Source organism: Balaenoptera physalus (assembly GCF_965194825.1).
Source record: "Balaenoptera physalus genome assembly, chromosome: 19".
Classification (NCBI taxonomy): domain Eukaryota; kingdom Metazoa; phylum Chordata; class Mammalia; order Artiodactyla; family Balaenopteridae; genus Balaenoptera; species Balaenoptera physalus.
Window position 1 is genome coordinate 61,694,164 of NC_138900.1, and position 25,563 is coordinate 61,719,726.

Consider the following 25,563-nt stretch of genomic DNA (forward strand, 5'->3'; position numbering starts at 1 on the left):
TGTTATTATTGTGTTATCTCTCCCTGGCCTATCTTTCCTCTGGCGAGACCAAAGCAGTTCTCATCTGCCAAGAATCTCTTCCTCTACTTCTATATTCTCTTTCCAGCTAACCCTTCAGACTGACTCTAGTGGGGGATGGCAGGAGTCCCGCAGATGTGGGCAAAATCAGTGATGCACACACACACACACACACACACACACACACTTGAGTCAGGAAAAGGGCTCCACAGACAGACACACCACAGGCTCCTAAAGCAGAAGAGACTTCCTTCGAGCTAGAGGTTTTGTTATTCGCTGTTCAGACAGATTGAATTCTGTCAATTATTACCCAACTAGTTATCTCTCCAGAGGTCATTAACAAAAAAATGCGTGTGTTTGTTGTGGGTGAGTATGCGTCTGTGTTGTGTGTGAAGTGGGCGTGCGTGGAGCAGTCAAATAGGAAGTGCTCTAGTATTTATATTAAACTGCAGACTGGTTTAAATTACCCACCAGGAAATATGTGGCTGTATGAGTATGCTTAATTCATGCTCATTCAACGTGTTCCGGGGCTGTTTTCTCCCCCTCCCTTCTTGCCTCTCCGTTCATATAACCCAGGCTGCCTGCAGCCTGTCTTTGCCCACTTGACTCACTGGCCCTGAGCACGGAACGGAGCAGAGAGTTTCTGAGAATGGTCACTTTCTTCTCTGAGCCAGGATGGCTTTGCCTGACTGTCACCGCAGTGCTGGGAGGAACAATTTTTTGCAAACTCAAGAAGAGCCAAGGGCAGGTGGGGAGAAAGGTGGTCTGCCTGGCGGGCCTCTGGGGAGGGGTTTGCCTGCTCAGGCTGTCCCTCTTCTGGGGCTTGATCCTCTTCTCCCTGTCATGTTTCCTTGTATATACTTACTTTTCTGGCCAAGAGTTGTTACCTGCGGATCAAAAGGCGGTGCTGATCACAGGTAAGCAGACGGCACTGCGATTCTCCCTCAGGGCGGGAACTGGCACTTGCTTTGCCTTAGGGGGACTCTTTCAGATTAGTTTTAAGAAGAAAATACTTGGCATGGAGTAAATGAAAGCACTTCCCCAGTGTCTTTCACTACACTGTTTCGGTTTGCTTTCTTTAGGAGGTGCACTTGAGGGGCTGATGGTGAGAGGGACTGGGAAGGGGACGTGCACCTAAGCCACGAGTTTGTTAATTTCCCAGCATGTGTACGAGTAAGCGAACGCGGTTTGTTTCGTTGTAGCCAGGATTGTCGCCTCGGTTTTTTAAAGCTTAAACCAAATTTCGTTCTGAGATTAATGTTCAGCTGCGTTCTAGACTTGGCCTCTTATTCCCTAGGTGCGCAAAAAAGCTGTCAAATTTAGGTTATCCTTGTACCTTGCTTCATTTTTTTAAAGATCGAAGAGACTTACCTGGGCTGGAAATTCTGCGGTTTTCCCCGACTGCTGTCAAGAACCTTGGATCTCATCTGAACCTTTGTCTTCAGATCTGTCATTGGACCACTAATATTTACTAATTGGATCAAGCTGGCAGTGTGTCCAGAAGGCGGCTGCTTGTTGGCTGAGCTGCCAGCTTTTTCCTTCTTTTGTGTTTCTTTTTCCGCTGCAAGTGTGAGGCCAAATTAAATTCCTGGGTGTTGTAAAACTGGTTTGTTTGGTTGTGAAGTTTGAGCTTGGATAGGGCTTTAATTAGGATCACCCAGCGTTATCCTAACCCAGAAAGCCCAGCCAAGGTGAGGATACCAGCTGTAGAATCGTTTGCCGGGAGGTCATCACCCCACACCCTGCCCCCCACCCCCAGGCTGTGACCTGCGGGAGTGAAGGCAAACAGGGAGTGGTGAACAGAAGCAAATCAGGCGGTTTCCCAGTTCAATGAGAAATGGACTAGAAAGTGACTTGTCTATCTTGCCTTTGACTTTAACTCAATAGTGAAATTCTCTCTTAAAATGAGACGCAAGTTGGCCCTTGTTGGAGTTTTGAAGTGCTGCAGAAATAAAGCTTCTGCGATGAAAAACAAAAATAACCAAAACAGTTCAAAGGTAGAAAATTCAGCTGATCCATGGGACGCTTATCTCTGTGAATGTCTGGTATCACCTGGAATCATGCATCCAGAAGACTGGCTGTGTTTTCCACTGTTCCACTTGAATTCTCTGGGGCTGGCTGGGTGAAAAGCTATAACAGCAGTATAAATTTTTCTGTTCTGTGTGTAGTAGCAAGTACCCATGGTCTTCAGAGTAATTCTAGGTCAAAGTTATTTTTTGTACTTTTCCACTTGCGCGAAAGAAGACAGAACAATTAAGCATGTTAAAGAAAATAATGGCGATGCTGTGGTTGACACTAATGAAACATGATCTCCTGGAGGTCCAAATATTCCTGGGAAATCAATTTCAGGGAGCAGCACTTCTAAGGCTCATAGATAAGAATACGAAAGCTTAGGATAAACAGAGGCAAACTTCAAGGTAACCGAGAAAATAGGAATTATCTCTTGCTTGTTTGTCTTGTCAATGTTCTTTATCCTCTGCTTTTGAAGATGTAGGCATGCAGAAACGCACCAAATACACACCCAATTCAGTTAGTTCACATCAACCATTGAAATGTCCTGACTTGTGTTCAGTGTCATGGAAAATGACTGATTCAATTAGGCAACTTGAGCCCAATGACTAATCCCTCAATGAAATGCTTAGCAATTAGAAAGCTTAGAATTAAGAAAGGAACGACATACATTAAGGCTGACTGAAATGTGCCTTTCAGGTTCTTTGTCATTTTCATGAAGAATGCCATAGATTCCACATAATTCTAGAGACACTTTCAAGACCTTTGTACTAAATAGGGAAATTTTAAATGACTTCATTTAGTTAGGCCAAAACTCATTAAAAAATGAGTCATCGTGACTTGGAGTAACTTTTGTTTCAGGTTGGCTTATGTTATAAATTGGTACACATTTTAGTGTCGGGGGATACAGAGAGAAATGTCTCAGTATACGTCAAAACCATAAATATTATTCCTTTATCCGATAATTCAAGATTTGGACATTTCTCTCAAAGAAATAATCTGAAATGTAAAAAAAGGGTAGATGCAAACCAAAATGGCACATTCACAAAGTTGTTCAACACAACCTTATTTAAAATTGTGAAGTATCAAAAGCAATCAAAATGGTGACAAAATTGTAAAATTAGAAAGAAAACAATAAATGTCATTAAAAATGAAAAAAAAAAGAAAACCCGAAATGGTGACAAATTACGGTATATCCTCTGGATGTAAAAATAGGCAACAATTAAAAATGACAACCACAGGACTGCGTTATAACATGGAAACTGAACTAAGAGAAAACACTCCGGGGATCTAGGTGTTTGGATAAGACTGCATCTATGTCACATGAAGAGGAAAACACTGGAAGGAAACAGTCTGTGAATGGTTGGATCAGAGTACTTGGATTTGTTTTTCCCTTAGAATTACTCTAATATAGTTATGTAACTTACATAACAAAAATATTTAACAAAGAGATTATGTTAAACGGGGAAAGTCCATTTTAGTGCCTACTTAATTATGGACCCAGGTATAGGACAATGACAAGAACAATTTCAAAAAACCTTCTTTTCTTTGAGTCCCCGACTTCACTTTGCTAAGATAAAGGTCTTTTGTCTCTGAGACATATACTTATAGCAAGAAGAAGAAATAAGCAAGCACAGGGTATTTGAACACACATTTGTCCTCAAGGCCCCTGAAGCCACAGCAGCCATTCAATTTTTAAAATAACTATAAGATTCGTGAAGAACAGGTCCACAAGATTGCAATAGCATCTCAAGCACAATACAGTGAAAAGAATGTTGAAGTCTGACAGGCCTGGCTTTGAATCTTGCATTTACTTTGCCTTAGGGTAGGTTCTCCAGGGGCAGGGCTTGAGATGAAGATTTGTGTGAAAGGGATTTATTAGGAAGTTCTCCAAGGAACAGAGGTCCCACAGTAAAGAAGATGGACAGGGAAGGGGAGGAGGCCAAGCCCGGGTTCAGCATCAAGAGAAGCCTGCTGAGGGTCCCATGTTGGCTTAATCGCCCGGGGCAGATCTGGAGGCACTTGCGGGGGGCGGGGGGGGGTCACAGGTGAGAGCCATCCCCACTGTGGGCCAGGGAGCTGTACTCCTTATACCCTCACACCTGTCAATCATTAGTTAAGGGCTGTCACCCCCATCCTCTTTGGTGGTAGGAGGGGAGGCTTAAACTCCAGGCACTTCTGGCTCTCCATGGTCACTGGCAAAAAGGACCCCAGCATCCTGGGCAGCACTTGGACAAAGTCGCAGTTTCAGGTGGCTGGGAGTGAAGGTGGTATGGATTAGAGCACCAAAAAATGGTCAAGGGATCTGGGGCAGCATGACATCTGCTACATACCTCTTACTAGAAGTGTGATCCCTGAAAGTACCCAGTTTTAGGCTTTTGAACTTCTGTTTTCTCCTCTGTAAACTGGAAACGATACACACACACACACACACACACACACACACACACACACACTCATAGATGGAGTTAGTAGATGAGAGAGGGAGAGGAAGGGAGGAAGATAGGAGATTCTGTGCGTTGACAAGGTGAGCGTTGGGGTTAGGGAAAATAAGAAGAGAACAAAAAGAAAAGAGAACAGCTGACAATGAAATGGAGAGAAGAAACATCCATTTATTCATTCTATTCATTCAACTATTGATTGAGTCCTTGGTATGTGCCATGTATTGTCCAGAAGCAGTGGGGGAAGAAAGTTAAAGACCATGAAGTTGTTATGTTGTTGGGTGATGGGATCTGAGTTCCCAGTTTTCCTTAACCTTGGACCCACATCCCCTGGGGATTCCTTCCTCTTCTTCCGAGGTTGTGCATTGTCATTCTCAGCCTACCCTTTGAACTTGGTAGAAGATACACAAGTAACTTTGATTTTCCACCCTCAGGGCTTTCATCCTGGCCCCTCCAGTGTTTCTCGCCCATCTCGAAAGTTAACTACTGATTTGGCATCTGCTGTGTGCAAGGCAGACACCTGGAGGCTTTCCTAGTCCACTGGGACAGATACGGCCGCAGCTCACTGTAGCCATGAGGTGGGGTACAGAGGGTGCCTTCAGGAGGGTTCCCAGAGTGCCATGGGTCCCAGTGTTGGGTGCAGGAGGGGCCTCAGTAGGAACTGAAAAGTAGCTTTCTACAGAGAAAATGAGGTCTTCCAGGCTAACTGGTTAATAAGGTATGACACACATCTAGCCCTCATTAAAATTTGTTGAGTTGAATAATTTTAATTGGAATTTTCAAAATTGGGTACAATGGAAGAGAGATCAGGGAGGGGAAGAAAGATATGTTTGATGTGGAAGTCTTTATCTTATGTTCCAAACAAAGTGTCTAGGTCGATGGTGACCCCCTTCTAGGACTTATTAGGTAGTCTAATTAAGGTTCTAAAATGGAATACTGTTGGCATCAGCTTGGGATTTGAGCTCCTTCGACTTTAATGGTAGACTACTGAAATGGATAAACATTGACAGTGGACTAGGGACTAAAGCAAATAACATCTCTGCACTCAGAGCTTTACATACCTTTTATATTTGATTCCCATAACCCTAATAACTAACATGAATGAGGAAACGGTGTCCAAAGTCCCTGCACTACTAAGCAGCAGAGATGGGACTAAACCCAGATCAGACCCATTTGCCACCCAAAGCCTTTTTCTTAACCACTGTTATTATCAGTGTTATAGCTACAGTTACTAGTAGCCTACAAAGCTTTCCAGGATATAAAATGTGTCCATTCATCGGCAAGTGAGTGTTGAACATCTTTTATGTGCACAAGACTCTGCTTGATACAGAACTTGGCAATTGACTGGATGCAAGATATGCTCATGAGAGAAGATAAAATGAAGGCACCATGGATGGGGAAACCTTTGAAAAGGGTGATAACTGAGAGATGACATATGGTGAATTTGACTTCAGGTTTGAGTTTGAGGGCAGTGAGGGGGCAGTGCAGGTGAAAAGTAATTGGCAGTTGGAAATACAGACCTAGACCTTGATTAGGTTTGGAGAAGGAGGATGGAGAAACACAAGCAATACAGTGATGGTTAATATTACAAGGGAAGAGGTCATTGGTATATATTGTATAAATCAATACTGTCCTCAGTGAGTCTATAATTCAGTCGGTCTGTCAGATTTTTTTTTTTTTTTATGAGCACATATCCTCTTTTATCATTCAGTTTGAGCTTAACCTTAGCCCTCTACAGAGAGGCATAAAAAAGGGATTGCTAACTTAGGTAATTTTGTAAAGCTTTGAACAGTGACTTTATTAGGCATTCTAGATGACGTGTTTAGGTTGGCGGATACTCTCATGGAATGAAGTCCCCCAAATGTATCATAAGCTGTTTGATGGCAGGGACCAGATCTTTTTTATAGCCAAGTCTCTTCTCAGTCTCTGAGCACGTTAGACCCAATACAATGTTAATGAGTGAGTGAGCCGTGAATGAATGAACCAAGCTGGTGAAATGTCCTCCCATTTTCGTGGTCATTGGTTAGACACAATGGGTTTGTGCCAGTCTGCCCACTTGCTTAGGTACTTATCTCTGCCGGTTCTTTTTGCTGGGGTCACCTGTGTAGAAAGGGCAGAGTGACATGGCTGAGCTCTGAAGGCCCCATTGTTCTACAGTGACTTCATTGTTGGCTTGCTCTGGACAGGGCTTCGTGGTGACTTGGTTCTAAGCACGCTCCTGCTCACCCAGGATGTGGCACGAACAGACTGTCCTCTGGTCACACCCCCAACCCCTCCCAGCAGGCTGCTGAAGCTGCTCTCCCAAGGGTCACTGGTGCCCTCCTAGTCCCCAGAGCTTGGTTTCTACTCCAGCACTGCTGACCATATTTTCCTTCTTGACACGGCCTCCTTTGCCTTCTGGGATACTACATGTCCATGCTTCTCCCCCACTTCTCCATCCTTTGACTCCTCCAGGTCCTTCTTCCTACCCCTCCCACTAGGTGGCCTCTACGGCTCTGTCCTTAGCTCTCTTCAGTAGGGTTCATGGTACAAACAAGTTCTTATCTCAGAAAGTGATCAAAGATTATCCTTGCTTACCCCCTCATGGCCAAAGCTGCCTTGTCCATTTGTTTATGTCACTCTGTGAACCTTGATTACCCCACAGATTTTGGCGTCCCCTATTTATGCTCCTAAAGATGAACCCTTCCCAGATGCTATTCCTTTGCCTTATCCCCTACCTTCCAGCATTGGGGTTCAATGCTGAGCCTCAGAGTTGGGGATTACATTAGATCATAGGGTGTCAATATATATCTGCTAGGACATGGTGTGGGCAAAGGTTCTGAAGCAAGACCGGAGATAGCAGGTTAATGGGTAGATGGTTCAGATAGTTCCATTTTGCTGAAACAAATGGAGATAAACAGACACCTGGGGATGACACAAGTCAGTAAATCCAGGGGCCAAAGAGGACAAGATGGGGGCAAGGTAAGCAGGGAGCATGAGGAAGTCTCGTGCGGAGACAGAGCGGAATGGAGAAACATGTCTATCTTGGATGATACAGGGACCCCTGGGTCTGTCCCATTCACCACTGTCACAAAGTGGCATCTCCTCTTTAACATGGAATTCACTACATGCAGCACACCCTGGTGTTCCCTGACCCCCACCCCCTTGCCCACTAGTCTGCATCATGAGATCCTTCCTCTGTGCTCAGAATTGCCATCTCCCATGGATTTCATGCCATAAACAGGACATTGAAAAGATACATATCCTGCTCGCCAGGCAGGGTCTGGTCACATGCAAGGGGTCTCCCTTGGCCTGACTCATTTGTAACAAGCCCGTTGTGATACTGGGTGGAAAAAATAATGAGGAGGAAAGAACATCTCATCTGCCACTTTGGCATTTACACAAGCTACGGATAAACTTCATTTCCACCATGAAAAGGTACTGAAAAACAATTCTAAAATTCAAAAACAGAAGCCATTAGGAACCTTGAATGCCCTCTGTGTGCAGAGGACTCAAGGTCCAGGGACTGGGCCAGATGAATTTTAATTTGAAACAGTCAGTGACCAGCATGGTCTTAGATTGAATAGAACCCAAATTCCACTTTTATGGATCAAAGGCTTTGATAGGGCAGTTGAAACACTGGAAAGGGATCTGGGTTTCATTGAATTCTATTTTCTAAAGACTCACACCTACCGAGGTCCAATAGCCTATAGAGTCAAACCAAACCTGGGCATCATTAAGGAGAGGAATAGAAACAAAACTATGTTCCTCTCTTGAAACAACACATGTGCATCTAAGTGCAGGTCTGGTCACTGTCATTCAGGGTGGGCAGTAGGTTGCAGTGGTTCACACCATACACTTAGGACAATGACTGATATGGCTACCAGCTCCTGCCTTGCCACTTACTAGCTTTGTGACCTAGGGCAAATTAATTAACCTGTCTGAACCTCAGTTTCCTTATCTGTAAAATGGAGATAATCATAGTAGTGATCTCACTGGGATTGTTGCCAGGATGGAAAGAAATAACACCCATAAAGGGCTATCTGTAGATGGTAACTCTCATTCTTAGCCAAACAGGGCAGCATGAGGGTGGTGACCACATAGTCAAAGGATGAGGTTGCTGAAAGAGTCCTCCAACTCTGGAAAGAGAAGAATGAGAATGAGCATGATTGCAATAGGCTCTGGAATATGAGATGGAGGGAATCACTTCCTTAGGATCCTCCCACCCAATACCAACACCTTTTCCCACTTAAAGTTTGAGAGATGCTTCTAGAAGCCACAGAGAGTGGGTGTTCACATACAGATAGTAAACCAATAAGTCATCCTAGGGAAATATCATTGTAGGGACAATGGTGTAGGGGCTGGGGTTCCACTGCATCCTGTGCCCCAGGCAGGGTCTGGTCACATGCAAGGGGCCCCTGGCCTGACTCATTTGTATCAAGCCCGTTGTGATACTGGGTGGAAAAAAATCATGAGGAGGAAAGAACATCTCATTCTGCCACTTTGGCATTTACACAAGCTATGGATAAACTTTATTTCCACCAGCCATCTCCCAATGCCTGAATGACCTTTTCAGGATCATCCATTTAATCCAGTGGGGTTACCCCTGTAATGGAAAACTCATTACCTTCTCAGGGAAATCATTTCACTCTTATCCAATGCTAATCGTTGTAAATATTTTCTTTATAATGAGCCAAAATATGCCTCCCTGAAATATCCAACAGTGCACTCAGTTCTGCCCTTGGAAGTCACATAATCTAATTAAACCACTCTTTTGCACGGTAGCCCTTGAAAAATGTGAAGACTGCATCATATCATAGCCAAATCTGCTTTGAACTAAATCTTCTCATTCGTTTTATCATTCCTCCGATGACCTGGTTTCCAGAACTTTCACCATTCTACTAAGTCTCCTCTGGACCATTTCCAGTTTCTTGACATTCCTTTGAGATGTCAACTCATTTTTAACATCAAGTGCCATCTCGGTATGAGCAATACACACCAGACTGGAACTAATGCGGTGAAATTAAATCAGTATACATGCAAGGTTCTTCTTGGACGTTGTTGTTTTGTTTGGTGGGGTCAATCCATAACTCCCTTTTTAATATCCCCAGCTGAGTTCTGAACTAATAGACATAGGCAAGTGGAAATCAAGATGTCAGCTTTATTCCCGATGGAAGCCTTAGAGAAGGTGTCTTAGATGTGTAGTACTAATGGTGCACCCAGTCAAGGCAGGGTTGAAAAGACTCAAGCCTTGCCCACAAGGTAGGGCTTGGGTTGAACAGCTAGGCTATCACAGCCTAATTGCACAGGCGTTCTGCAGGCTGGGCGATGCCGAGGAGGAGAGGAGAGCTTCCATGTGACACTCTGCCCTCTTGAGTTTTCTCCTCTGTTTCTCAGTCCTGATCATTTGCTCTGAACTGTCCTTTTGGTTCTTCTGTTAGAGAGAGGAAAGACCTTTGCATCCAGTGAAACGGTCTTGTACAGTTCTTTCTGTCAAAATCACCAATCAGATGCTTTGCTCCACCTCCCGAGGGGGAGGGAGGAGTGAGAGACAGAGAAGGTCCAGTGTCACACTGATAGATATCCCTCCATACTGAAGGAAGCATAGGCAGTGAGGAAGAAGTGTTCGCCCTAATATTAGGCTCAGGAAACCGGGTCTCTGGATGGAAGATGCTGTATCTAAACTGTGGCTTATGTGATAGAGGTCCAGGGAGGTCTGACTACAAACTTAAGTGGGGTCAATAGTGGGCAGTTTGCCACAACCTACCCCCCACACCCATCCCAACACACACACACATACACACACAATATCTAAAAGAAGGTATTAGACCACTGACTAGCTCTGGGCCCTTGAACAAGTTGCTTTACCTCTCTGAGGTTAGTTTTCCTCCTGTGGAAAAGGGGAATCATGATGGATACCTCTTCTCAGGATTAAATAAGATTACAAATATATATGTATGCTACATGGCACATAGTAGATGCTTCCTGAAACATAATAACTTTTACCCTTCCCCATCTTGCCCGGTTTAGTAATCCCCTTGGCAAAGGAGATAAAAGCGAAATAGGAGTTTGGTAATTCTGCCTTCTGTACCATTCATGAATACTACCTCATTGGCCTCCATTTTGCCTGCTCCTTTGCTCTTTTGCATTATGACCATCACTTGAAAGACAAGCCTTCTTTCTGTGGTTAACTCATTTCTGCAGGCCTCAGACTCATCTAGGTTTTCACTTACAGATGCTTTTCTTACATGGGTAGGGCTTCTCCCGTGTCAGGACCCTTAGTTCTGTGCTGTACCTACGTTTGGTTCTTGCCCTTTTAAGCCCTGGCCTCATCTGAGAGCTCCCTATGTGGTCACTCTAGCCTCTTGAGTTTTCTCCCATGATTCTTCTCAGTCTTGATCCTTTTCTCTGAGTTGTCTTTTTGCTTCTTCTCTTAGAGAGAGAGTCTTTGGAGGGCATTGGATCAGGAGCCCTTGCTCTGGGTATAGCGCTCAGCTGCTGTCTCTCCTCCTGAGTCTCTACCTCTATATGAGAATCCTAGGCTGGGTGTGAGGGGTGCCGAGAGTGATGAGGATGTGTGACTGACTTGAGCTGTGATGGGAAACACAACTGGTTATTGTCTTCACGTTTCCAATCACCACTTGTCAACTGCCCCCTGAGCACACTTGACATACAATGGGGAGCAAAGACAGACAAGGTCTCTGCCCTCATGAAGCTTAATTCCAGTGGAGAAAAACATAATACAAACCAACCAATAAATAGATAAGATAATCCCAGCATGGCAATACTTTGATGGCATGGACAGTGACTTCACTGTACTGCTGAGAACCACCTTATATTGGAGGCTTCCTATGTGTTAGAAACTGCGTCAGCCACTGTGATTAGTATTTTCCATGCCTAATTTCAGTCAGTTTTCACAATACCTCGTAAGATAATTTTTTTAATATAGGCAAAGCTTTAAATATATGAAAGTAGGGTAAATATTCACAACATGCCCAATACCCATATTCTAAAATCATGATGGAGAGATCGATGAGATAATATCTATCATTAATCCCATTCAGAGATGAAGAAATTGAGGCTTTTAAGGGATTATACAACTTAGGTCATATAACATAAAATAAGTAAGTGGCAGTGCTAGAATTTAAATGCAAGTATTCTATCCTTCTTTTAGTTCAAGCAGATGATAGAGTAGTGCAGACAGGGGAATGGCAGGTGTGCCTCTTCTGGGGGAAAGGGACAAGGATGGCCAAATGTTTCAGACCTGCTAAGCTGTCTCAAGCATCTCTGGCTTCCACATTCAGGCCTAGGGTGTGATGGTAAAGCAGACTCTCAGCAATGGAAGGAGAGCTCTATCACCTAGCAAGGCTCACCTTGGCAGCTCCAGAAAACCTTGAGGACTGAACAAGCAGGGACTTCCCTGGGGTTTCTCTCCAACAGCAGGGTTGTTATGTTTCCCATGAGAAGCTGTTAGTGCCCCGTGCAAGGTGACTTCTCACAGGGAGTCAGTTCCTATTTTCCAAATATTCCCAACTGTGCCCTGGGGCTGTCACTTGGCTACCTCTAGGTTATTACTTCAAACCTACCTTGTGTACTGTTGAGTTTTGTGAAGTTTTCGGTAGTGTGCAAAGGGGATTAGAATCTATTCATTCATTATTTCACCAATAATTATTGAGCACCCTGTGCTGGGTACTGGGAATACAGGGACAAACAGCATGCATTCATTACACTGAATAAACTTACAGTGTAGTTGGGGGGATAGATAAGGAACAGGACATTACAAGGCAATGCAACATGTGAGCGTTCAGAGAAGTGAGAAGAAGTAAGAGGAGATAAGACCCCCTAGGAGTCTGGGGCAGAAGCCAGGAGTTTGGAGAGCTGCAGCTGATTGGAGGGACCTTATGATGGGAGAATCAGAGGACTTGCTAGCTCATTGGGTCTAGGTAGAGAAGAGGAGAGAGCCACTGCACATTAGACTTTCCCTACTATAACCCTCAGCAAAGCTCTTTGTGATTTCTTTTGACAGTCTATCTTGCCAGATGGATGGTGAGCTCCACGAGGGCAGGCAATATGTAAAGCATGGTGCCCACAGCAAGCTCAAGGAATGAATTCATGAACAAATGAATGTAGACAATGATTCTGAGGCACTGAGAATGATTCTTCCTACTAAGAGAAACAGATTTTGAGAGGCTGAGGGGAAAGAATTGACTTTGAAGAAAAGATAAAGCCTTTTGTTTGAGACACTTCAAATCTGAGGTGCCAAGGTTGTATCCAGGTGGAGTGTCCAGATGAATTGGAAAAGTGAGGCTAAAATCCAGAAGGAGCCCAAGACTGGAGACACAATTAGGTTAGTCTTCCACATAGGTAGGATAAATAAAGCTCTGAAAGCCAAAACAATGCCTGAGAGAAGAGTGTAGATAGAGATTGGGACAGGGAACTGGGCAGTGAAGGCTACCCAAATCTATAGAAGAGGAGGTAGAAGGTAGATCTGAATGGTGTAGGGTTCCAAGGAAGAGGAAAGTTCCAACGAGGAAAGTTATAAACAACTTCCAATATGGAGGACAGATTGAGTGGGATGACAAGATACCTCTGGATTCAGTTCTCGGGGGAAACTGATTAGAGAGATTTCAGGAAAGGGTATAAGAAGGAGCCCCAATGCAAGGACAGTGAGGGGATGGTGTTGGTGAGCAACTCTGAAGTTCTGAGAACACTGGTGGAAAAAGGAAGGAGCAAGATGGGAGATTAGCTCTAGGGAATAGTAAGATCAAAAGAACTTTTGGGGAGGGAGAAATTTGTGGGAGTGGTTTTGGAGCCCCAAAAGGAAGGACTCAATGAAGAAGACATTGAAAGTGCAACAACGATTGTGGTAGTTGATGAAGTGGGAGGCTCTTGCCCAGGGGATGAAGAAGAAGTACAAGCAGTCACTGTCTCAGCTTTCCTTCAATTTACTTCATTTCAATTCACTTACGTAGTGAATCGTCAATGGTTTGTGGTGCCAGTTATGGTTATAGGGTAGTTACGAAAATAAAATGATATAAGGCATGCCAGATGCTTAGTAGTGTGTCTGGCTGCATACTACAAAATCAGTGAATGCTACTGCAGGAAACTAGAGAAGACAAAAGACAATAAAGTAATCAGAGAAAGCCTCATGTTGGAAGTAATACCAGCTATTTTTCTGGGCTGGAACAGGTAGTCTCCATGTTGGACTCTCATCTCTCTGTTCCTGCCAAGTTAAACAGAATGTCTCCTGTCATCACATTTGCCAACCTTTATGAGTATTTGTTTGATGTCTTCTTCCTTCTAGAGCAGTAGCTCTTGACTGGAGCAATTTTGTTTCCCAGAGGACATTTTAGCAATATCTGAAGATATTTTTGGCTGTCACAACTTGGGGGCATGGGAACAATCCATTGGCATCTAATGGGTAGAAGCCAGGGGTGCTGCTAAACATTGCACAGCATGGTCCCCATAACAAAGAATTACTTGACGTCAGATGTCAATAGTGCTGAGGTTGAGACACCCTGTCCTAAGGTGTGAGCTCCCTAGATCAGGGGCCATATCACTTTTACTGATCACGGTATCCCCAAGTGCCAGGTACAGAGCAAGTCACACGATGGGTACCCAATAATAATAAAAGAAAATGAAGGAAACGGATAAAGAAGATGTGAGATACACACACACACACACACACACACACACACACACACACACACACACACAGGAATATTACTCAGCCATAAAGAAAGAATAAAATATTGCCATTTGTGATACGATGGATGGACCTAGAGGGTACTATGCTAAGTGAAATAAGTCAGACAGAGAAAGACAAATACTGTATGATTTCACTTATATGTGGAATCTAAAAACCAAAACAAATAAACAAACATGATAAAACAGAAGCAGTGTTATAGATACAGAGAACAAATAGAGGGGGGCGGCCGATGAGAGAAATAGGTGAGGGAGATTAAAAGGTACAAACTTCCAGTTGCAAAATAAATGCATCACGGATATGAAATGTACAGTGTGGGGAATGTAGTCAATAACTATGTAATATCTTTGTATGGTGACACATTATAACTAGACTTGTGGTGATCATTTTGAAATGTATAGAAAGACCAAATCACTATGTTGTGTAACAGGAACTAACATAGTCTTGTAGATCAATTATACTTCAAAAACAAACAAACTAACAAATTCATAGAGAAAGAGATCAGATTTGCCGTTACCAGAGGCGGGAAAGGGGGAATTGGATAAAGGCAGTCAAAAGGAAGGAAAAAAAAAAGGAAATTGGGGATTGAACTGGAGCTTGAAGAATAGGCCAGGTCTGAATGTATTTTTCTCTGCTTTGAGTACACAGTGGCAGAGGGTGCTGGGAGTTGTTTGGAAAAAAAGTTCACAAAGGAGACTGTAAATATTCTATCCCCAATGGAATGGAAGAGATGAAGCAGCCCTGGGGCTTCCCCAGGAGACTGACACTGCTATAAACAAGAGTCTCAGAACAAAGGGCTTGGAACTGAAGGTAACACAAGGACATCCCAGACTATGAGCAGTTCATTGTTTTGACAGAATTCAGCCAGTCTCAGAAGCAGCAGAGATAGAATTTTAAATAGACACAAAACAGAGGGTTCTTTTGGTAATGCACAAAGGTGAGGTTTCTCAGCCTACTGTGGGCTGCCGTGCACACAGAGAAGGTCTCCGCCTTGGGGCAGGTCTACGAGTCTGTGGGATGTCAACCGTCACCGTGCACTAGAATCATCTGTGGGGCTTTTAGAGCATACTGATGCTTGGGCACCCACTCCCAGAGCTCAGGTTTACCTGATCTAAGGTGTGTGACCTGGGCATTGGTATTTCTTACAGCGCCCCATCCCAGGTGAAGCTACATTGAGAATGGAGAACAGCTCAAAGCCTCCTATAAGCAATTCCTCTCTCTAACACCTTATGTACCCAAGTCCACTGGGTGTCTCGGGCTTGCCATGTCTGAAAGTGAGCTCTTGATTCGGGACCCCCTCCTACCTGGCCCTGGCTCAGTCTTCCCCACCTTGGAGATCCACACTACCCAGCACCCTGTGGAGACCAGAATCCCTGCTTCTCCTCCTTCTCCCCCCAGATCCAGTTCATTGCCAGTGCTGATACCCCCGTTGCTCTCCTGCACCACCTCTGTGCTAGTCAAGGCTGCCATCATCTCTTCCTGGGCAGTTCCGGGCCTCTGGGGTTCCACTCTTGCCCCCCCGGCCCAAATCATTCTCTGCAGAGCAGCCAGAGTGCCCCTCTCTGGTTTAAAAACCTTCAGAGGCTTTCCATGGTAAAGAATAAAACCCCAAACTTCTGCCCAAGCCCAGGGGCCCTGCACGATCGGCTCCCTCTCATCCCACACCTTTCTCCCCTACTCCTTAGCCTGAGACACTAAGCTTTTCCCGGCATTGTAGCCTGTGCACATGCTGTTCCTTCCATCTGGAATGCTTGGGGCAGGGGAGCCCCTTTACAGGGCTGGCATCTTCTTCACCTTCATATCTTAGTCTAAATCAGGGTTCCTCAGTCACCATTAACATCCCAGGCCATAAAATTCTTTGTGGTTGGCGCTGTCCTAGGCATTGTAGGATGTTTAGAAGCATCCATGGCCTCTACTCACTAGAGGCTAGTAGCACCCTACCCTCCCATTTTTGATTGTGACCACCAAAAATGTCTCCAGACAATGTCCCATGGGGGCCAAATCACTGACCAATTGGAACACTACTGGTTTAGTTTAATTCTTTTTTAAAAAAATTTTACTGACGTATAGTTGATTTACAATGTTGTGTTACACTGGTTTAAATATTCCCTTCTTGAGCAAGTGTTCCCTCGCGTCCGGGCTTTAAGTCTCCAGCTGTTATTCTCATTCTCCATATCTTACTTTCATAGCACTTTTCTCACTCAGAAATTAAATATACGTAGCCTTTCCCCACTAGATTACCTTGACCTGTTCACTCAGTTCTGTATTAACACAGCTGCTGGCACATAGTAGATACTCACTAAACATGTATTGAACAAGTGCATGCATGAACAGATGAATGCATGAATAAGCCAGGACTGCTGGACATGTGAGTGGGAGATGATCTAGCACAGTAGAAAGAGCATGGACTTTGGAGCCAGCAAGTTCTGGCTTCCCAGAAGCCAGACCTGTGTGACCTGGAACAGTGTAATGAATACCTCAGAGCCTTAATTTAATCGTCTACAAAATGGGGACACTATCCTTGAGTGTCTCATCAGCTGTGCATTCCTTCCTGCTCTCTCCCAGATCACAGGTGATTTTCATGCTCCTTCCTATGTCCTTGGCAGCTGGAGCAGGTCTGTGTCAGAGCTCACCATTGCCAAGGTCAGGAATCAACACTGTATCCTCCAGGCCTTATTTGATGCCAAGCATATCATAGGTGTTCCGCCAACGATCTCTGGGCAGTGTGACCAGAGATCACGTTGTATCCATGCTTTTGTGACAGCACTGTGGCCAGTCTGCTGGGATGATTCTTACGGGGCCGGTCCCTGGGAAAAATGACCTATCCCAGATCCCTCCTTGGTAGGTCATGGGTCTGGGCAGGTTGTGCCCCTCTCTGTTATGGGTTCACATTCATGTAGGCCTTCTGGCTTCATGCAGAAAATTGGGAAGCCTGGCCTGGGTCCTCCAGTTTCTCTGTTCCTCCTTCTTCTCCAGGCTTTGCAAATAATGAATTTGATGATGATGTTGATCGACTGACTCTTAGACCCAGGGAACTGAGGGTGGGGAATAATGCCCTCCGCTTCCTCATTCACCAGAAAAGGGAATCTCCATGTCTCCAAGATGGTTCTAGCAAAGAGTCCTTGTGAGTGGAGTTATCAATGAGTTCTAGTTTGTTCCTAGCAGGAGCTCCCTCAAGAGGCATCCCTTTTGTAAAAAAAAAAAAAATGTATTTATTTATTTATTTGGCTGCGTCAGGTCTTAGTTGCAGCATGTGGGATCTAGTTCCCTGACCAGGGATCAAACCCGGGCCCCCTGCACTGGTGGCATGGAGTCTTAGGCACTGGACCACCAGGGAAGTCCCAGGAAGCATCCCTTTGAGGTGCCCTACCTGCTCAGAAGCCCGCAAGAGGAGGCTAGCCCCTGGGGTATGCATTTCCCATGGGACTGGCTCATCTGAGTCCCACTAGGCCAGCAAGTGGCAAAGCAAGGATCTGAATCTAGGTCTTGTCCATCTCTCTATTTTCATGCTCAAAATCCACATCCTGGGGGAAAATATCCTTTTCCCCAGCTCCAGCAGGGTTGGGCTATCCAACCAAGATATCACGTGGTAGGGAAAGGGTAGCCCCCTCTGTAGTGTCCTAGGGATGCTGTAATAAGGGACCGTATACTGGGTGGCTTAAAACATCAGAATAGTTGTTTTTAAGTTGGTTTCTTTTTTAAATTTTATTGGAGTATAGTTGAGTTATACAATGCTGTGTTAGTTTCAGGTGTACAGCAAAGTGATTCAGTTATACATATACCTACATTCATTCTTTTTTAGATTCTTTTCTCATATAGGTTATCACTGAATATTGAGTAGAGTTCCCTGTGCTATACAGTAGGTCCTTGTTGGTTGTCTATCTTATATATATTAGTGTATGTATTCATCCCAAGCTCCTGATTTATCCCTCCCCCTGCCCACTTTTAAGTTGTCTTACGGTTCTGAAGCCAGAACTCCAAAATCAAGGTGTCAATAGGGCCTTGTTCTCTTAGAAGCCTCTAGGGGAGGATACTTACTTGCCTCTTACAGCATCCAGTGGCCCCTGGTGATACTTGGCTTGTGGCAGAATAACTCTAATCTCTGCCTCCATCTTCACATGACTGTCTTCCCTCTGTGCGTCCAAAGTTCCCTCTTATAAGGACACCAGTCATATTGGATTAAGGGCCCATCCTACTCCAGTATGACCTCATGTTAACTAATTCATCTGCCACAACCCCATTCCCAAATAAAGGTCACATTTTGAGGTACTAGAGGTTGGGACTTCAACTTATCTTTTTGGAGGATGCAATTCAACTCATAACATCCCCTCAAACCAAAGCAAGGTCCCATCACCAGAAGAAGAGGGAACGGATGTTGAGCAGATGTGCCGGCTACGGGCAAATCCACACTGCACCCACCCCTTCTCCATGTATCTTCCCCCCTCTGCTCTCCATCCTGGAGACTGACCTCAGCCAATGGAGAGCAAGGGTCAGAGGTTGCAGGAAAGGAGAAGTGTGAAATCAGATTAGTCCTCCTGGCACCCTCCCTGTAGGGTCACTGGGGGCTGCCTAACTCCCTTGCTGGAAGGTCACAGTTCACTCTCTCTAGATTCCAGTATCTAATCCCTCCCTTTGCCCCTTCAGGCCTAGGAAAGGGGATCCTGACTTTTACATGCCCGGGGTGTTCTACTGTCCTTTTACCCTTCCCACACCCCTTATTGACTTTCCTTCCAATCACCCAATTTGCCATCTCTTCACTCAAGGTATCCTGCCTTATACAGTAGCAAATACAACAGATGTCCACTGAACTTCTAAGAAATGTTCATTCTACCGTCATTTCTTGATTAAATAAACACTTTGCTAAATGACATCTCTTGGTCACGACTTCCGGTTCTCCGTGTTTCTTTGATCCTTCATCTAATCATAACTCATTAACTAAAGTGCTTTCTAAGAACTTTTCCTAGCAGCACAGGCTTTGGCTGCACGGAAGGTGCAGAAACATAAGGACCCGCAGAGCCCGTGCAGATCAGGGAGTTAGTGACTTGGACCACAGAGAAAAGAAGCCAAGCCAAAAAGCACTAAGAGCAGGGGAGATTTGGAAGAGGCACGCATTCCAAACAGGCTAAGATAAACATGCCCCTTGTGCAGAGTCTACAGAGGAGACAGAGATCCTTGAAATCGTCACCATTTTTCATTCTCCTGAGTTAAAAACAATGGCAGGGATTGCAAACTAAGACAGCAAATACCAGCATAACCAATGGTAAATTTAGCAGGAATGGGAAAAGTCCGGAGTGCCAGCCATGGACTCTGAGTTTCCCACCGGACTGTAAGCCCCTTGAGGGCAGCGACTGGGTCAATCTCGGTCATCATTCTACCCCCAGCATCCAGCCCATTGTGAGGCAGAGAGAAGCTGAGTGAATTAATGAGTGAGACTCTTTGGTTGGGGCTAGCTTCTAAAGGTGCTATAAATCAACTCCGAGACTATGCAGAGAGAAAACTTGACTGTGTGTGTTTTTGTCCCTGAGGGAAGCTTCACCTCTGGTTGCTGCTGGGAACCAACACAAGGCTGGATGTGGAGAGTCGCCCATGGGCAGGGTATCCCCTTGGCACTATGCAAGGAGGTTCTAACCTAGAATATATAACCATAGATAGAAGTTCACGTTTTGATTTAATCAAGCAAATAATCAAAGTGACTCAGATATCAGGGAGGGTCACTCTGCCCCATTAAGTCAAGATATCATCTGCTTCAGTCCCTATATGATACCCTGTGAGAGGTCCATCCATACTCTCTAAAACATGTTTGCAAATCCCCAATCTTTCTCCAAGTCAGCTCTGACTCTCATTTCCAGTGAAGGTGAACTCCTGTTCTCCACACTGCTTTCCATCAAAACATTTAAGAGCCCCTTCTCCTTAAATACTCACCCTCAAACCACCTACCAAAAAAGAAAAAAAAAAGCCACACACACCATGCACACAAATCAGCTGAAAGTAGTAAGTTTTCCAGAAAATTCAAGGCTCTTCTGTCATAGCAGACACGGTAGATATTAGACTGCCCTATTCTTCTATTATATTTTATATCTTACTTTTTATTGACTTATAATTCACATACCATGAAATTCACCATTTAAAGTGTACAATGCAGTGGTTTTTAGTATATCCATAAGGTTATCCAACCGTCATCACTAACTAATCCCAAATTTTCATCACCCCCAAAAGAAACCTGGAACCATTAGCAGACTGTTCCGTTCTGAAAATGTCACTTAGTCATTTCTGCCAATTCGACTTCTCAGCCTCCCGACATGTTGCTTTCCAGCCCCACCACCTCCACTTTATCTCTTTGGGGTGTCACTCTTTCTCCCTCTCCATTAGTGTTTTTAGCTGGAAGGGAATAGTACACGGCAGTACTGTCCAGTGGAAATATAATGAAACCCACATAAGTAATTTAGATTTTTCTAGTAGTCACATTTTTAAAAAATGAAAAAGAAACAGGTAAAATTAATGTTAATCATATATTTTACTTAATGCAGTATATCTAAAATGTTATCATTGCAGTATGTAATTGGTGTAAAAGTTATTAATGAGGTATTTTTCCTTGTACTAAATTTTTGGTGATTTGTTTGTATGTTACTTCCTTGGAGAACTCTTCCACGATCTGCCTCCTCAAGGCTGGTCCCTTCTGCCTCAGTTATTCATCACAGCACTCATTTAGTTCCTCTGTAACACTTAAAACAATTCATCATTTTCTTTTTTATATCATACAGGTAATGTGTGTATCCCACACTGGACTGTAAACTTTGTGAAGATGGTACTATAGTCTGAATTATGTTCTCCCCAGGAATTCCCTGGTGGTCCAGTAGTTAAGACTTCATGCTTCCACTGCAAGGGGCACAGGTTCGACTCCTGATCAGGGAACTAAGATCTCACAAGCTGCGCATGCAGCCAAAAAAAAAAAAGAATTACATTCTCCCAAAATTCATATATTGAAGCCCTAGCCCTACCCCCCCCTCAAAGTGATGGTATTCAGAGATGGGGCCTTTGGAAGGTGACTGGGTTTAGATGAATTCATGAGGGTGGGGCCCCCATGATGGGATCAGTGTCCTTACAAGAAGAGATACCAGAGAGCTCTCTCTCCTTTGCTCCCTCTCTGTCATGTGAGGACACAGTGAGGAGGCCTGCAGTGAGATTTCTTCCTGCAGGCCAGGAATATAGCTTTCACCAGAACCTGATCATGCTGGCACCCTGGTTTCTGATTTCCGGCCTCCAGAACTGTGGGAGAATGGATTTCTGTTGTTGAAGCCATCCAGTCTACGGTATTTTGTTATGGTAGCCTGAGCTGACTAATACAGATGGGGATCACATTTATCTTCCTCATCAATATATCCCAAGTGCCTACCACAGTGCCTGGCACACAGTATGATCTCAGTAAAAACTTGGCGAATGAATGAATAAATAGATATGGATGTCAAAAATTACTAAGGTGTAGCAATAGCTACTTAGACAAGTCACCTAGAATAGTATCCATTGGGAACTTTTCTTTCTGGGAATTGTCACCACACTTGGAGATTGTCCTCCTGGGAATGGGCCACACAATACAAATGAGATTTACTCATAGCTGTGGTCCAGGCAACAAATGTTGAAACTCAGTTCTCTTGTCTGTGAAATGGGGATAAACAGATTGACCCTAGGAGCCATTTATTCACTCAACAAACACAGAGTTCCCAGTGTACTCCAGGCACTGTGCTAGGTGCTAGAGATTGAACAGGTCACAAAGCAAAGTTCTTGCCCTCATCAAGTCTGCATTCTACTGGGAAAGACAAATATTTAAAAATTAACGTACCGGGACTTCCCTGGTGGCGCGGTGGTTAAGAATCCGCCTGCCAATGCAGGAGACACGGGTTCCATCCCTGGTCCGGGAAGATCCCACATGCCACAGAGCAACTAAGCCCGTGCGCCACAACTACTGAGCCCGCATGCCACAACTACTGAAGCCTGCGCGCCTAGAGCCTGTGCTCCGCAACAAGAGAAGCCACTGCAATGAGAAGCCCGTGCACTGCAATGAAGAGTAGACCCCGCTCTCCACAACTAGAGAAAGCCCGTGAGCAGCAACGAAGACCCAACACAGCCATAAATAAATAAATAAATTTATAAAAAAAAAAGTTAACATACCAATATGTCATACAATGTCACGTAGTGGTAGGAACAATGAATGAAAATACTGAGATATCCTAGTTAAGGTGTGTAGTACAGTGTCTCAAATATAATAAGGGGCCAATAAATGGTAGCCTTTATATCACTCTTACTATTCAAGTTATGATTTACTACACAGTAACTAAAGAGATACTTTTAAAATCAAAGTCAGCTCATGTCACTCCTTTGTTCAAAACTTTCTGATGCCATCTCATCACACTTAGAATAAAAGCTGTAGTCATCACCATGTTGAAGGCAGGGTTTCTCTATCTTGGCACCATTGACATTGGGGCTGGATACTTCCCTGTTGTAGGGCTGCCCTGTGCATTGTGGGATATTAAGCAGCATCCTTAGAATCTACACACTAGATGCTAGTAGCGCCACTCAACTGTGATAACTAAAAATGCCTCCAGGTACTGTTGGATGTCCCCTGGGGTGGTGGCCAAATCGCCCCAGTTGAGAACCATTGGCTTAATGGCCCCACATGAACTGGCCTTGAACCACTGCTCTGATTTACCTATTATTCCCTTCCTCACCTACTCTGCTCTGGTCAAAATGGCCTCCTTGTTTTTCCTCTAATAATTATGTCCTAAGAGCTCTTCCCTGTGCCTATACAGCCTTCCCTGGGATATCTGTTCAACTGTTCCTGCACAGAGGTGCCTTCCCTGACCTCCATACAGAACCTGGCATCCTCCTCCCCAGTCGCAGCACTCCTCACCTCTTAATATCATATGCATTTGTTTGCGTGTTTATTGGATATATCCCATCTCCTTCTACCATGTAAGTTCCATGGGACAGGGACTTGGGTGGTTTTATGTACTGCTGTACCCCCATGATCTACTATGTGCATAGCACATAGTAGGTACTTAATAAATAGCTGTTGAGATGGCCAGTAGGCACATGAAAAGATGCTCAGCATCACTAATTATTAGAGAAATCAAAACTACAATGAAGTACCACCTCCTGCCAGTCAGAATGGCCATCATTAGAAAGTCTACAGATAACAAATGCTGGAGTGGGTGTGGAGAAAAGGGAACCTTCCTACACTGTTGGTGGAAATGTAAGTTGGTGCAGCCACTGTGGAAAACAGTATGGAGGTTCCTCAGAAAATTAAAAATAGAATTACCATATGATCCAGCAATCCCACTCCTGGTCATATACCCAGACAAAACTATAATTCAAAAAGATACATGCGCCCCTGTGTTCATAGCAGCACTATTCACAATAGCCAAGACATGGAAACAACCTAAATGTCCATGGACAGAGGAATGGATAAAGAAGATGTGGTACATATATACAATGGAATACTACTCAGCCATAAAAAAAGAATGAAATAATGCCATTTGCAGCAACATAGATGGAACTAGAGATTATCATACTAAGTGAAATAAGTCAGAAAGAGAAAGACAAACACCATATGATATCACTCATATATGGAATCTAACACGTGACACAATGAACCTATCTATGAAACAGAAACAGAATCACGGACATAGACAACAGACTGCTGGTTGCCAAGAGGGAGTGGCGTGGGAGAGGGATGGATTGGGAATTTGGGATTAGCAGATGCAAACTGGTATGTATAGAATTGATAAACAACAAGGTCCTACTGTTTAGCACAGGGAACTATATTCAATATCCTGTGATAAACCATGAATGGAAAATAATATGAAAAAGAATGTATTGGGTTGGCCAAAAAGTTCGTTCGGTTTTTCTCCGTAAGATGGCTCTAGTAGCACATAGTTGTCTTTAACTTCATTCGAAACAATTTTGTTAGACTGTATTGTGACAGCTGTCATATCAGTGTGCATTTAAAAAAAACTTATCAAAATTGGTGAATTTTTGTGCAGCCATTTTAATGTTGAAGATGAAAAAAAAGCAACATTTTCAGCATATTACACTTTATTATTTCAAGAAAGGTAAAAATGCAACTGAAACGCGAAAAAAGATTTGTGCCGTGTATGGAGAAGTGCTGTGGCTGCTCGAAAGTGTCAAAAGTGGTTTGTGAAGTTTCGTGCTGGAGATTTCTCGCTAGAAGATGCTCCAATGTCGGGTGACTGAGTCACTTTGCTGCACAGCAGTAATTAACACAACATTGTAAATCAACTATTCTTCAACAAAAAAATAAATAGCTGTTGAAAGAATTAATTAATGAATAAATGTATGATTATCAGAAGGATAGGCAGGAACACACAGGATGGAAAAAAGCAGGACATGTGTGGGATGATGAAGAAATCAGCCTGACTGGAATACAAGGTAGAGCCTAATCTTGGGCTTGGTTGGGCGTGTTATAGAGATTATTGAAATCCAGGCAGGGTACTTCATCCATTACTTATCAGACAAGAGGGAGCCAGAGGAGGTTCATAAGTCGGGGAGAGATATGGTAAGGATGGAGTAGAAATTAGAAGCCAGACTCCAACTAGAAAACAATGGAATGAAAGCCTGGATCCAACTAGAAAATAACACAATGTTTTGTGTGTGAGTAGGGATGGCAAATAGCTTCCTCTCTTTGCTGTCTCTGGTTGGTTAGGCATATGGGGGGGAGTGGGTTCTAAGGGAGAGAGGGCTTTGATTGAACAATGTCCATGGTGGCATCAGAGGGGTGTGGTGGCAGGGACATCCCAACCCTGTTGGAAGGAACTAAGTCATTGGCGGTGATTGTTAATGAAACAGAAAATAGAGAACTTCTGTAAATCAGAGATCTCTTGGATTTCTGGGCAGTATTTTAGTCATCTTTGGCAGGTAGCATCTTGTACCATTATATGTTAGAAGCAGCCAAGTGAGTTTTTGGCTACATGTTGGCAAGAAGGACATCCTGTCAGTCAGGAAACACCTTTCCTGTGCAAAAGACGCACAGAGATATTATTAAGGCAGTCCTTTGCAGATGAAACTAGAGATAATCATAGGGAGGAGGAACTAAGCCACCCTGGGACAATGGGGGAATTTAACGACATCTCTAGGTAGTTTTCCCTTCTTTGTGTTATGTTAATCTTAAGTAAATTTACTTTTTATGTAGTAGTGTGCTATTTTTTTACGGAGTTGCTTAACATGTTTTTACAAGTGTTACACTTTGCTTGTAAACTTTCTTGTGAAATACAGGGTTGGAACCTTTTGAAAAAAAATTCCACTAACCAAACCACGTGAAAACAAAGCAGAATGAACAAGAGAATCCAGCTTCAAAAAGGAGTAATGCATGGCTCCATTTATTTAAAGTGAAAATCA

At 43.9% G+C, this 25,563-nt stretch overlaps 2 protein-coding genes across 9 annotated transcripts in view; one reads left to right on the forward strand and one right to left on the reverse strand.

The window, feature by feature from the left end:
- SDR42E1 (short chain dehydrogenase/reductase family 42E, member 1) overlaps positions 1-15,482 on the reverse strand; it is a 58,299-nt gene extending 42,817 nt beyond the window's left edge. For 7 of the 8 annotated variants that reach the window (XM_082439151.1, XM_082439149.1, XM_082439150.1 and 4 more), the window contains exon 1: positions 1,390-15,482. The gene's annotated coding sequence lies outside the window, so the exon portion shown is untranslated. The remainder of the gene's footprint in view (positions 1-1,389) is intronic. The other variant, XM_082439142.1, reaches the window with a different exon arrangement.
- HSD17B2 (hydroxysteroid 17-beta dehydrogenase 2) overlaps positions 267-25,563 on the forward strand; it is a 69,871-nt gene continuing 44,574 nt past the window's right edge. The window contains exon 1 of the mRNA XM_082439220.1: positions 267-935. Coding sequence (XP_082295346.1) covers positions 668-935 — 268 coding nt within the window. The 5' untranslated portion in view covers positions 267-667. The remainder of the gene's footprint in view (positions 936-25,563) is intronic.